Raw genomic sequence first — 14,457 nt, 5'->3', positions numbered from 1 at the left:
ATTGAATTTACACTTGTTTATTATTGATGAATTTGTTTGTTAATTGATCTTTTATAGTTTAGTAACAAATGCTTGTTCAAGTGGTATTCCAAAAGTTCATAAGGAGGAGTGACTTGTGATTCAAATGTGAAATGTACGACAATTAAAGATAGGTAGTCACAACTCCCAGAAATCTAAAACTGTATATTTCTATAACTTGCATTGTTTCTTTACTGTTGATTGATCTTTGTCATATACACACTGAGGCAAAAGTGCTTGGTCATGTGAGCCTTTTGAAGCCTACCCTGATTTTAATTGAATTTTATCCATTTTGAAAGCCAATTTAAGCCGGTAGGTTTAGATCTTTTTGTTCGGTGGCAAACTATAGCCTAAAGACTTTTAGAATTTAACCCAAAAGGTTATATTTGAGTTAGGCAATGTAGAATGTTACTAAACAATAAGTTTGTGATTGCTATTGGAATTTGCAACCAACTAAGTTTGGGGTGGAGGTACTAGAGAACAAAGAACATTATCATGAAAAATACACTAAAAAATGGTGTATATGCACTCAAAAAATGGTGTATTCAAAAAAAAAAAAAAGGAATAGAATGAAAGTAAGGGACAAACAATGAAAAATCTGAATAACTTTAAACTCGATTGTCCCACACTAGTTACAAATATTCTCTAGTACCTTTACAAATTGTTGTTTCAAAGGGTGAATGAGGGATTGAATCCATTCTTTAATTTCCATAGGAGTGCCTAACTCAAATTTTGTGTAGCCTACTTATCCAAATATTATCCCACCTTTACCTAAGCCCCGTTATAACCCTGAAAGACCTCAAAGTGTGTAATGACATTGATTTTGATTGACGTTTAGAAACTTTTCAAGCGTATGGTAATATCTAGACCTGCATGTCGACTGTGTGTGAACCCAATTCATTTTGTTGCGTGGAGTTGTGAATTGGTGGATGCGAACAAGTCAAACTAGCTCATCTTTAGCTAGTCGGGAGTTGAACTTTTGGGTATTATCGCTTGATCAGGTAATTGTCATTTTATTGTCGATTGTCAATGATGCAAGTAAATTCCTTGAGGACAAGGAATGGTTCAAGTTTGGGTTTCAAAAACTTGATAAACTTTTAGCAAATGTACTAAAAATATATCGAAGTAATAAAATTTATAAGTTCGTATCCACAGGGACTGTTTCAATTTCTACTCGGCAAAAGCGTTCAAATAAAGGATGTATTAAATTTATTGGTTGCCCTAGGCAGTTGGATTCGGTTGCATAAAACTTAAACAAAGTAAATAAAATGGTTTGATAACTGGATTAAAACAGATGATCAAGCCTTTCGAATCCTCTATTGCTCACTGTGAGTAATTTGGCTCTCTTCTCTCTCAAAGAAATTAACCTAGTTTTACGACGGATTAACTAAGTGGTTTTGATCAATCTCTTGACTCAAAACCTTTTCCTAAGTTATAACCTTTTAATCTCTTAAACTGATCGAATAACTGCGGAAGCATGGTGAGAACGTTAATCCATAAGTCATAACTCTCAATTTCATAACTCTAGGTTCCTATGTTGAATTAAACAAAATTACTATTTCAGGATTAAAAGCTAGGGTTAGTAGTCATTCAATTCCTAAGATCAATTTATATGGTTGAAAGAAGCTAGGGTTAGTAGTCATACAAACAATCATAAGAAAAGCATTAAGCACAAATAATTCTGAATAAAGACTAGGTTTTCATTGATGTTAAAGAGAGTTCTTAACAAATTACACCATCACGATCACAAAGATTCATCTCATGGCTTAATCAATCTAAGAGTTTAGCTACTCATAACGTACAAAACAATCAAATACATAGAGAATAGTGAACATACATAAATCAGAACCAACTATGAGTTGGGTGACATCCACTGCGTGTTCTGCGGTTTCCTGGTGCCGTCTATGCTCTGTTTAGGTCTCCAAAATCGCACACTTAATCTCTGGTCGCATCTGGCTTTTATAGAAAGAATTTTAGGGTTTCAAAAATCCCACCATCGTGCCACGTTTCGAGACTGGTCTTAAAGAGGAATTCAGTTGTTGTCGGATTGTCAATTACAAGGAAAGCTCTCTTCCTATTGGAGAAATAAATGATTGATTATGTTTATGCCAGTGAGGCTATAATGATTATTAGGGTTTTTTCCTATATGCACTTACTCCCTCCATTTCACAATACTTGTCATTTTTAAAGAATTTACACATACCAAGAAATCAAATAAATTTAGTTATTTTTGATGAAATTGTTTGTGTTTTTTCTATAATACACTTAACCATTTATTATTTCATTCTATCATTTCTCTCTCTACAACAAATAGGTAAGGGTAATATTGACAAACAATAATTAATGTTGCATTGAAACTTAAAAGTGACAATTAAAGTGAAACAAAATTATTCTTCAAAATATCAAGTATTGCGAAACAAATGGAGTATCAATTTAGGTTTTGTAAAAAAAATAATAAATCAATCATAGAACAAAATAAAGTAAGGCTAAGTTAATTTTGGTTATTTAGGTTAGTTTTATGTTTCGATTTGATTACTTAAGTTTTTTTCATTTCATTTTGATCCTTTATTACAAATGTTAGATAATTTTGTCCTTTAATTTTTTTTTTTCGTTTCATGTTGGTCATTTAACTTACAAATATTAGAGGATTTGATCTTTTAAGTTACAAACTTTAGACAATTTAATCCCTCATAAAAAGGACTAAAATGTCTTAATATTTGTAACTTAAAGAGACCGTACAATGTTCATAACTTAAGGGACGAAAATAAAGCGTAAACACATCAAGAGACAAAATCGAATATTTATGACTTATGGGATCGAAATGAAAAAAAAAACTCAAGGGACCAAAAGAAAACCTAAAATTAACTTAAGCAACAAAATATAAATTAAGCCTAAAAAAATAACATCATATCAACAAAAGTCAAGATACCACATTAATAGATAATCATGTATATTGTCTTTATTATAAATCACATACATTATTAATTATAATTATAAAGCTCCAGTCACTATTATAAGCAAAACTTTCCATTTTAGATTCATTCAATTAATGATGAATTTTCTTTGTTTTAGACCACATTCATCATTTAATGAATGAATCTAAAATATTGATTTTTGCTTATAATAGTGGTCAAATGGTATAATAATTAGTCAAAAGTTAGTATAAAAAAAAGTAATAATCAGTCAAAAGAATTTAATTTTTCTTTAAAAAAAAAGTCAAAAGAATTTAATTTTTTGATAAGAAGTCAAAAGAAAACTTTGATTACTGATTGCCTCAAAAAGTTAATAATGAATTTAATTTTTCTATAGACTTTTTTTTTTCTTTTCGTTTTACCAACACAATATATCTTTCTTTCTATGATTAAAAAGAAAATATATAACTATTTTTCTGAAGCAAGTTTTTCTACATAATTAGAGTAAAACGAAAACAAGAAATCAAGAAACACTTCAATTTCACGGCAATTGCTACTAGCTTCACGAGTAAACCATCCTGAGAAGATGATGAAATCAACGGATTCTGTTAGAGCTGAAAAGGTTAGCAATTATATTCATGATGATCTTGCATTTTCCATTTTGTCCAAATTACCTCTTAAATCTTTGAAACGGTTTAGTTGCGTACGTAAATCATGGTCTCGCTTATTTGAAAATCCTAATTTCATGAACATGCACCGTAATTATTTCATATCCAGTACTTATGAGGAGGATGGTTCATATCCAGTACTTATGAGGATGGTTCATCATGTGTTATATTTTCTTTATGGTGAGAGGTTTGAGAATAAGGTCAAATTAGATTGGCCACCTCCATTTCAAGAGGATAATATAGCTATTCATATTTTAGGTCCGGTTATTAACGACATTGTTTGTCTCTATCAAGGACGAGAACCTGTTGTTATATTATGGAACCTAGCTACCGAGGAATACAAGGTCCTTCCTCCCAGCTCTACCGAATCACCTGTAATTTATGAGGAAGTCTATTATTATGTTCATGGATTTGGTTACGACCATGTTAGAGAGGACTACAAAGTCATTCGATACGTAGAATATCTAGATTTACCTGACGATTTTGAAGATGATATGGAAGGTGAGCCAATCAGGCTGTTACGTGACGACATGTGGGAGATATACAACCTAAGAAGCAACTCTTGGAGAAAACTTGATCTGGATCTGCCTCGTGCTCATCACGGTCTGGTAGGTGTCTATGTGTACATGAACGGAGTATGTCATTGGTATCAAGATGAATTTGAGCATAAAGGATATTTGGTGTCATTTGACTTAAGCAAAGAGGTGTTTTGTACAACACCCCTGCCCTTATATATGAATGATAATGTTGATTCTGTATTTTTGTTGAGATACTTGATGGTATTAAATGACCACATTGCTTTGATCTCAAACTATGTAGAAATGACTACTTTTCACATATCTATTTTGGGTGAACTCGGTGTAAAAGAATCTTGGACTAAACTCTTTATTATTGGGCCTTTACCTTGCATTGAACATCCTATTGGGGAGGGAAAGAATGGTGATTTATTCTTCAGAAGAAAAGATGGCGAGCTAGTCAGGTATAATTTAAGCACCCAAGTGATTGATGAGCTTGGTCTTAAAGGGGAATTCAGTTGTTGCCAGATTGTCAATTACATGGAAAGCTCTCTTCATATTGGACAAATAATTGATTGATTATTAGGGTTCTTTCCTATATGCACTTTCTTATTTGTAAGAATGATATTTCCTTTACTCAATGACCTCCAATTTTATGTAAAAAATAAGGTATTTTTGGGATCTTGAACTTGACAAGATAATGAACACACCATGGCTTTACTTTGAGGTCATTTTTTAATAAATTGAACAATATTATTTGTTCTGCTAAATATATATGTTATAGGAATGCAAGTTTTTTCCTTCTGTCTTGTTTTTGAAACACAGTCATGCATTCTATGTTTCACTCATGCTTAATCTTATTCTACCGTTACCTAATAAAAGTTGCTTTGCTCGGCTACGATGCTTTGGTTAAAAAAGTGCTTAACCCTTGGATTAAAAGCTTCAAATTTCCAATTTTCAGTTAATAACATGGTAGTAAAGTTTTTGTAACTACATGGTTTAAAGGATGATTCTTATTCTGATAAATACATTTTAAATTTAAATTTTTGCTTAGGTTAGGGGACTCGGTTTAAAGGGTTATGCAAATTATATAAAAGAGACCTTACTAAGATGTATGTGATGAGTTTTACTATGTATATGCTTTGAGCAATTTATTCCATAGGTTAGTTGTATGAATAGATCTCGGCTGCATAGGGTGGGAAATGCCACTAATATTACAAACATAGATAGAAACACCACCACCTTCATAGGGTGGTAAACATTGACAGAAACTTAAAACCAAAGAAAACCAATACTAAGATATCTGGATACCAGCACAGAAGCGCCAAACCAGAAGAAACCAGTCTCAAAACGGACCTGAAACAGGCAAACCAGACGCAAACGGCAGCGAAGGCCAGACAATGATATCACAAAGAATAACAGAACCACCTAGCCATACCGTCATATTAAATTGCCGTTGGCAAGACCGGGTTTTGTTGTTCACGTGGGTAGTGTTGAATAACAATCAACACTCCTACCACGTGGGCTTTGTTGTTCACTTTTGTGCTTACAAGTTAAAAGTACGTGCATGTTTCAGATTTTACAAAGTAATGCAAATATTCGATTAAGCACACAACACTCTCCTACCAACTGGTGCCAAAAGTTTGTTGCTTCCGATCAATATGTCTTGCATCTTGTATAGAATATAGTTTGATATCATCTTAGGTATAATGACTAATTCAACCCACAAATCAAGCTTAGGAAGTAAGGATTAATAGGCTTTATAAGCTTAGAATGGTAAGCAGTATGTATGTTTAGAATATATGTGGGGTTGATGAACTAAAGAAGAATACGAGGTTTTTTCGAAGTGTTTATTCAGTCCCTCTTGTTCGGGAACCAGGAAATCAATATAAATCTATCGGATAGCATCAAAGGATTTTGGAAGTGAAACAAAATGTGTTAGAAAATAGGAATATCATCAAGAGTCGAGAAGCATTTTTATACATAAATTCGAAAGTGATTAGGACATCACAACAGAAACAAAGTTTAGTCCCACATTGCATGCACTCAAAGCAAATTATTTGTTTATATAACTCAACCGCACATAAATGGTTACATGGGTGTTGAGGTACGATTTTATTCCTATCAAATTCAATATCAATAGAAATAAAGAAAGTGATTAGGACATCACAACAGAAACAAAGTTTAGTCCCACATTGCATGCACTCAAAGCAAATTATTTGTTTATATAACTCAACCGCGCATAAATGGTTACATGGGTGTTGAGGTACGATTTTATTCCTATCAATAGAAATAAAATTTTTAGTCCCACATTGCATGCACTCAAAGCAAATTATTTGTTTATATAACTCAACCGCGCATAAATGGTTACATGGGTGTTGAGGTACGATTTTATTCCTATCAATAGAAATAAAATTTGTCCTTGGCATAAATCGGATCCTTGGCATCTTCGTTTTGTTTTTCACTCTCTTTCCTCTTATTACTCTCTCTCTCTCTCTCTCTCTCTCTCTCTCTCCCCTAATAGTATAAATTATTTTACCTTTTTATTGTATTTCAATTTTCTTTTTTTGCACTCAACCGCGCATAAATGGTTACATGGGTGTTGAGGTACGATTTTATTCCTATCAAATTCAATATCAATAGAAATAAAATTTGTCCTTAGCATAAATCGGATCCTTGGCATCTTCGTTTTGTTTTTCACTCTCTTTCCTCTTATTACTCTCTCTCTCTCTCTCTCTCTCTCTCTCTCTCTCTCTCTCCCCTAATAGTATAAATTATTTTACCTTTTTATTGTATTTCAATTTTCTTTTTTTGCTTTTGATGAAAGTAATTGAGGAGATGGACAAAAAATGTAAATCTATAAAGCATCATGATGATAGAAGTTTGGGTTAAACACAAACACATGATTAAAATAAGAATAGTATTATACTATTTTCTATTGTAATTGATTTTTTTTCAAAACATGTTTTTTCAACAACAATGGTAATAATGCACTCGGAAAATATATTTTGTTGATGTTTTATATCAACGTACATGTATCTTCATTTTTTTTAAATTTGCGGTATTACATTCCTATGCATCATAGGCTGGCGGTGAATAAGCTCAAAGAAGGGAATGTCATTGCTGCTTCAGAGCTCTTCCAGTATAGGATCATTTTTCAGTTTTAAAACGAAAAAATAAATGGTTATTTAGTTTTTAGAAGGTTACTGCTTATGCTGATTACTCCAAGGGTTTTGTCCTGATGATGTTATTGCATGCCATCAAAATTAGATGAATCTTAGGCTTTACTAGAATAGTTATGACTTGTTAAAAGAAAGAAATGAATAAGGCTTGTAGCATTATCGCTTATCATGTAATGTAAGTGTTTAAATATAAACAATTTCCATAACAAAAGATAAAGCAAGTCAAATTATTTTCATATAAGCTAGAAGCAATTTTTATAAGCTATTCTGGAGAGCTTATGGATATCTCATAAGCTCTGTCAAACAATCTTAAAAGTAAAATCGAATCATTTTCCATACTAATTCAGGTTTGTTATAAACGTAAAATTTTGAGAAATACTAATGCTACTCTTGAACAATGATCTTTTAAGTAATGTACACTCTAGAGTTATTCCTTCATGTAATTGTGGTGCAGACTTTGAAATTAGAGAAATTGCTGTTGCTCCATATGAAACAGATGCTCAGTGTCCAACCTCGAAACCAAAAAGGGCGGTGTTGCAGTAGTGATCACAGAAGATAGTGATATGATATTATATGGCTGTCTAGCTGTATGATTTTCTCCGAAACTATGATTTTGTGCGTCGAGGTTTACTACTTTAACACAAAACTTGTTTGTAATAGACGGTTGAAAAAGAAAATTTTCCTCCTTCCAGGCATGCGTGTTTTAGCTGGATGTGATTTTCTTCCATCTGTTCCGGGCGTTGGTGTTGCTCGAGCTTATGCCCTTGTTTTGAAGCATCAGAATATGATTTGTGTAAGTATATTTTTAGCTGTTAATAACCATTATCGTTGATTACTTGTGTAAGTGAATTCAATTAGAATAGAAGATTCATTGCTTCTAAAATTAAAGAAGTTCTCTCCATGAATCTCCAAGAATTACTAGCTTGATAAACTACTAATTTAAAACTTTTTATAACACACACTCATTCTGACCAGTATATCCATTTTTTACAGATATGGTCTGTTCTTGAGTATGAAAAAGGTGATCAAATGCCTGAGAGTTATGCCAAATCCTTCAAATATGATCTTGCTGTCTTTCAGCGTGCTCGAATGTACTTATATACTAGAACTATTTCTGATTTTTATGTTGAGTATTTATTATTCACTCCAATCATTATGTACTTTTCTTCTGAAATATCAATACCAGAGAACTCAAGCACATGCCATGAAGCCTTTTCCAGAAAATTTTCTCGAGTCACTTGACGAAACCCTGAATTATTTGGGACCGTGTCCTTGACTTGTTGTATTTTGTCACCGTTTTTAGGCTAATAGTTTTTCTCAAGTCTTCCAGCATGCTCAATATTCTAAACTTGTCCATCCTACATTAGTTGCATCCAGTGTTGTCAATTGGGGATCGTAGAAAATAGCAGTTTGTTTACATTCCATAATGATACAAGACTATAGCACTGAAATAGCTTCTATTTAACAATACTTGTACAAAATTGTGTATTGTAGAACAACACTGGTTTGTTAAAATTCCGCTACGCTATAGTGATACTATAACCACTATTTGACAACAATGTCGGACACAATTTGTATTTATGTATATCTATATTGTAACCTGTTGTATACTATAAGCTATAGTTCAAATGTAACTAGTGTCCACAACTATGTCAAAGCAATAGCTTTTTTCCTAATGTCGCACTTAAGAAACTTCAATCCATCAACAAAGGCAATATTAACTAAAATTGGAGATCAATCGTGTTTCTTATATTACAAGTTAATTAGCCTTGCGATAAATATGAGAGACTGAGGTTCTCCATCCATAATGATGGAGAAGAGAGACCACCTCTTGAATAAAAGGTTGGAGGAAAGAATTTGAAGACGAACCCGATATTATCCTATTTACAACTACTAGAGCTTAGAGTTTCGCCCACACAACATAGCATGTGTCGAGTCTATTGTAAAAGCCACAAATGAACCTACCATAATGATCTATAATCAGTCCTCTACATATCGAAACCCTTATGACTTTTTTTATGAGACTCATCTACATTAATTTTTTAGTAATTGTGTGGAAGAGTCCGCATTATTATTGGAAGAAGAAACAATAAACTTAACATAATCATATATAATGGTAAAAAAATAACACAAGACGATGTTAATGAAATCTTTCTAAAAATATAAAAATTATTGACATTCAAATACCGTGGCATGATATTAATGCGACAAATACAATGAAATATTTTTTTATAAAAGTAAACGATATTTATTAATTTAAATTGATAGAGTACATCGATATAATACAAATTCAAAATCGTTATAAACAAAAAGGATGAATATGTGAACAAACATCCATGTTAATAACATAAAACAACATAATACATATGCCTACAAATATGACTATATTCAAGCCACCGAAATACTCATTTCTATATCTGCAACGTTGATGGCACAAAAATCATTGATTGAATATGCACTTGATCAAAGCTAATATTTCAAATAAACATCACACTAACATGATAAATAAAAAACACCCCACACACGACGAGAAAGTTGTGATATACGACGAAATCATAAAACCAATGAAAGAGAGCTGAAAAATGTGAACGGCGAAAGGTGAATATCATTTATTTAACCAAAAAGAGAATAACAAAAAATTAGAATGGTGGTTTTAAAAAAAAAATTAGAATGGTGGTTTTGGGTTAAAATTAATCTTCAATCATTCCGTTTGATATATCAAAGAAGAAAAGTTGGACCGGCAAGGAAACACAAAAATGAATCATTTCACATTTCTTACCGTAATTGGAAACACCAAAAACCATATAAGCAAACAATTATCATATTTCATTGACGGAATTGTTAGATTGTGTTTGGCGTTTGCCTTTGTGTTTGAGAATATGGGGAGATCAAAATCGACGGATCCTCCAACAATTGAAAAGGTTAGCAATCACATACATGATGATTTCACGCTCTACATTCATTCAAAGAAATATGTGTTAACAAATGGAAAGGTTAGCAATCACATATCCGAGACCCACACGATTTGGTGGGACCCACGTGAATTTTAACAAATGTATTGAAAAATATGTGTTAAAATATGTTTTGTTAGCAATTCTCTCTTTCAAAACTTCCTCTTAAATCTTTGGTTTGATTTAGATACGTACTGGTCTATCTTGTTTGTCTATCTTATTCGAAAACCCTTATTTCACCAACATTTACCGCGTCAATTTTGCATCTAATAAAAATTGGATGATTCAAGTCTCACCTTAGATTTTGATGAGTCATCCTACATACACCATTATGCATTGTTTTCACGTATTGGTGTGAGAGGTTCGAAAATAAGGTCAAATTAGATTAGCCACCTCCGTTTCACGAGCATGACCAAAGTATTAGAATGTTGGGTCACACAGTCGCTGACGACACTTTTTGTTTATACCAAGGTTTTAAAATTCCGAAAGTTGTATTTTGGAACCTAACTACTAAGGAATTTAAGGTTCCTCCCTCGAGTCCGTTGAGTTCACGCCGCCTTCTTATGATCCTACTAGTGATGACCATAAGGTGATTCGGCATGCATCACATATTCAAAGTCTTACTAACTTTGAACGTCATATCCCACCACACGACTCCCTGTGGGAGGTATATAGATTAAGAAGTAATTCTTGGAGAAAACTTGATGTAGATATGCCTACCCTTATATGTGGATGATCATGATGCTTGTTTGGCGTCATTTGACTTGAGCAAAGATGTGTTCTTTAGAACACCCCTACCCTCATATGTGGATGATCATTATGATTTTGAATTAGCGGATAGACACTTGGTGGTGTTAAAGGGGTCTGTTGCTTGTATCTTAACCTATGAAACAAGCTATGCAAATACACCAACAAATTTTCACGTATCACTTTTGGGTGAACTTGGTGTGAAAGAATCATGGACGAAATTTTGTGTTTGGTCCGTTGTTTTGTATTGACCATCCTATTGGAGCAGGAAATAAAGGCGATATATTCTTTAAATGAAAAGATGAGGAACTTATTCGGTTTGATATGAGTACCCAAATGATTGAGAAGCTTTGTATTAAAGATGTGCTTTATATTCAGACACTCCTTTATAAGGAATTCCTTCTCCCGATCGGAGGACTAAAAAATGTATGAGTGTGATTATTAGGATCTCACCTTGTATATAAAGTGTATGAGCTTCTGGAAGAGATATTGTCATTGATTCAAGTGGTGATTCCAACAAATTCATCATTAGATAAAGCCGGTGGAAATTCAACTATGATGTAATGTTCTCAATCAAATCGTTCGCCAAAGTGTGGTCGAAGTTGGATGCTTTTTCTCATCCTACGGGTCAAGTGTGGAGGGGGATAGCACCCCAAGGACTGAACTACTCATGTGGTTTATTATTCGTGACAGATTGAATACAACAAGCAGACTAAAGAGGGTAAAGGTGGTGAATGAAGAAGCTACTGCCTTATGCCCATTTTGTGAAATTGAGGATGACACAATTAGACATCTTTTGCTGCATTGCAAGTTTAGTAGGAGGATTTGGAAGAAGCAGACTGAGATGTTTTGCTTGTGGTGGCTATGCAAGCGATCAAATTTTTTATGAAGTCTTGCACTGGATTCTGGTGGTTAGTGGATTTGTTTGCGGCAATGAGTAGATAGAATGATGATGGAGTCAAGATCGGTTATGTGTTGGTATTACTTTTGTATAATTGCAGGTTATCTTGTATTTTTCTGCTATGCTATTGGCTGCTTGCGGTTTGGCACAATATAAGGTGGAGTATATGCAATCAATATGTTAATGTAAAGTAATTGTGAATTCTTGATTAAACAACAAAATGTGTTGACTTGTTAAATTTCATTGTTAATTTATATTATTATGTCATTTTAATGAAAAGTCTAAGTAAATCAAATTCAAATATTATATCCAAAAATCAAAACAGAGTAAAAATGTAAATTTAGAGGGCGTACAAAAAATGCAGAGGGTGAGAAAAGAAAATATCGTGAAAATTTATGGGTTAATAATGGATCGGCTATCCTGACCCATTAAGTGTGGAAAACATCATTAAAAATCTATTAGATTGTGTTACATGTTCAATTTTCCCCACTCTTATACGTTGAAACAATATTCTTGAATCGCTCAATCGTTGTGTTTGACAAGATGATAGATCCTCCGACAATTGAAAAGGTTAGCAATCACATACCTGATGACTTCAAATTCTCCATTCTTTCAAAACTTCCTCTTAAATCTTTGGTTCGATTTAGATGCGTACGTAAATCATGGTCTCTTTTATTCAAAAACCTTTATTTCATGAACATGTACCGCAACAATTTCATATCCAATAATAATTTTTCTTACGTCGATCATTCATGTCTCACATTAGACTTAGAGGAGCCAACCTACGAACTCCATGATGCCTTGTTTTCGCATTCTGGTGAGAGGCTTGAGAATAAAGTAAAATTAGATTGGCCACCTCCGTTTGACGAGGATGACCAAGGTATTAGAATGTTGGGTTATACTGCCGCAAATGACACTCTTTGTTTATACCAAGGTTTTAAAATTCCAAAAGTTGTATTTTGGAACCTAACTACTAAGGAATTCAAGGTCCTTCCTTCGAGTCCTCTTGAGTTCACGCCACCATCTTATGAAACTGTTTTTATTAGCCATCATGGATTTGGTTATGATCCTATTAGTGATGACCATAAGGTGATTCGACATGCAGCGCATATTCTGAGTTTTACTGACTCTGAAGGTTGTTATTTCCCACCACACGAATCCTTCTGGGAGGTATATAGCTTAAGAAGTAATTCTTGGAGAAAACTTGATGTAGATATGCCTACTGGTTATCTTACTTCAGGTTCCCGAGTGTACAAGAATGGAGTGTGTCATTGGTGGGATGAACATGAAGCTTGTTTGGTGTCATTTGACTTGAGCAGAGATGTGTTCTTTAGAACATCCCTACCCTTATATGTGGATGATGATTATGATTTTGATTTAGTTGATAGACGCTTTATGGTGTTAAATGGGTACGTTGCTTGTATCTCAACCTATGAAACAAGCTATGTAAATACACCAACTGCATTTAACGTATCACTTTTGGGTGAACTCGGTGTGAAAGAATCATGGATTAAACTTTTTGTGTATGGTCCGTTGCCTTGTATTGACCATCCTATTGGAGCAGGAAACAAAGGCGATATATTCTTTAGATCAAAAGATGATGAACTTGTTCGGTTTGATATGAGCACCCAAATGATTGAGAAGCTTGGTATCAAACATGTCCTTTATATTGAAATACTCCTTTATAAGGAAGTCCTTCTCCTGATCGGAGGACTAAAAAATGTATGACATTTGGTTATTAGGATTTCACCTTGTATGTAAAGTGTATTAGCTTCTGGAAGGGATATTGTCATTGATTCAAAAGGTGATTCCGACAAATTCATCATTAGATAAAAGCCGGTGGAAATTAATCAATGATATAATGTTCTCAATCAAATTGTTCGCCAAAGAGTGGTGGGAGTGTGGAGGGGGCTAGCACCCCCAAGGACTGAATTACTCATGTGGTTTATTATTGGTGACAGATTGAATACAACGAGCAGACAAAAGAGGTGAAAGGTGGTGACTGAAGAAGTTGCTGTGGTTTATTAGAAGGATTTGGATGAAAGTGAAGGATTGGTGGGGTGTTCAGATGCACATGACGTACGCTTCCAGCGTGAGATATAAGGTGTGTATGCAATCATGGGGGAGTATCTTGTATTTTTCTGCTATGCTAGTGGCTGTTGGCGGTTTAGCACAATATAAGGTGGAGTATATGGAATCAAGGTGTGTACCTTGGCTGCCTGATGGTGTATGTACATATAGAAAATGCTGAATAGACTATTGGCTGTTGGGTGGAAATTGGAGAACGCTGCTAGTCTTGATAAGGACTAACTTGACGGTGAAGCTACTATTCCGGATACTTTTCCTGCTGCCTCGGAATCCTTAATTTTATAACAGGAGTAATATTGGTGTTATTGGTGGAGCTGCAGAACTGTCTGAATTCAGGCTGGTTTTTTCAGGTTTTGTTAAGTGTATGTGAAGGGTCTCTTTTGTGGTTGTGCAGAATGTGTATCGCTTGGTGTAGAATGCATTGTCAGCACATATTATCAATGAGAGGTGTATCGATCAGTGATCCTAGATGGTG

General features: G+C 33.8%; 2 protein-coding genes and 1 long non-coding RNA gene across 3 annotated transcripts; all 3 read left to right on the top strand.

The window, feature by feature from the left end:
• The first annotated feature begins 3,446 nt into the window (after positions 1-3,446).
• Positions 3,447-4,818, top strand: LOC146917935 (F-box/kelch-repeat protein At3g06240-like). The gene has a single exon (XM_085717327.1). It carries the CDS (start codon positions 3,517-3,519, stop codon positions 4,690-4,692), a length of 1,176 nt encoding a protein of 391 aa, XP_085573453.1. The 5' UTR covers positions 3,447-3,516; the 3' UTR covers positions 4,693-4,818.
• Positions 4,819-7,743: 2,925 nt separating this feature from the next.
• On the top strand, positions 7,744-8,629 carry LOC146917934 (uncharacterized). Its single transcript, XR_015015925.1, has 3 exons — positions 7,744-7,882; positions 7,988-8,088; positions 8,289-8,629. It is a non-coding gene; the product is annotated as an uncharacterized LOC146917934 (long non-coding RNA).
• A 3,827-nt stretch (positions 8,630-12,456) lies between these two features.
• Positions 12,457-13,682, top strand: LOC146917933 (F-box protein CPR1-like). Its single transcript, XM_085717326.1, has one exon. The coding sequence runs from the start codon at positions 12,588-12,590 to the stop codon at positions 13,620-13,622; it is 1,035 nt and encodes a 344-aa protein (XP_085573452.1). The 5' UTR covers positions 12,457-12,587; the 3' UTR covers positions 13,623-13,682.
• The last annotated feature ends 775 nt before the right edge of the window (positions 13,683-14,457 follow it).

Source organism: Medicago sativa, chromosome 6 (genome assembly GCF_051527215.1).
Source record: "Medicago sativa cultivar Bolivia chromosome 6, Bolivia_mono, whole genome shotgun sequence".
Classification (NCBI taxonomy): Eukaryota; Viridiplantae; Streptophyta; class Magnoliopsida; order Fabales; family Fabaceae; genus Medicago; species Medicago sativa.
This window is presented reverse-complemented; position numbering and strand designations above follow the sequence as displayed.

Bases quoted from the DNA above. Each gene is read 5' to 3' on its own strand.
- LOC146917935 (XM_085717327.1), top strand. From the start codon at position 3,517: ATGATGAAATCAACGGATTCTGTTAGAGCTGAAAAGGTTAGCAATTAT.
- LOC146917933 (XM_085717326.1), top strand. From the start codon at position 12,588: ATGAACATGTACCGCAACAATTTCATATCCAATAATAATTTTTCTTAC.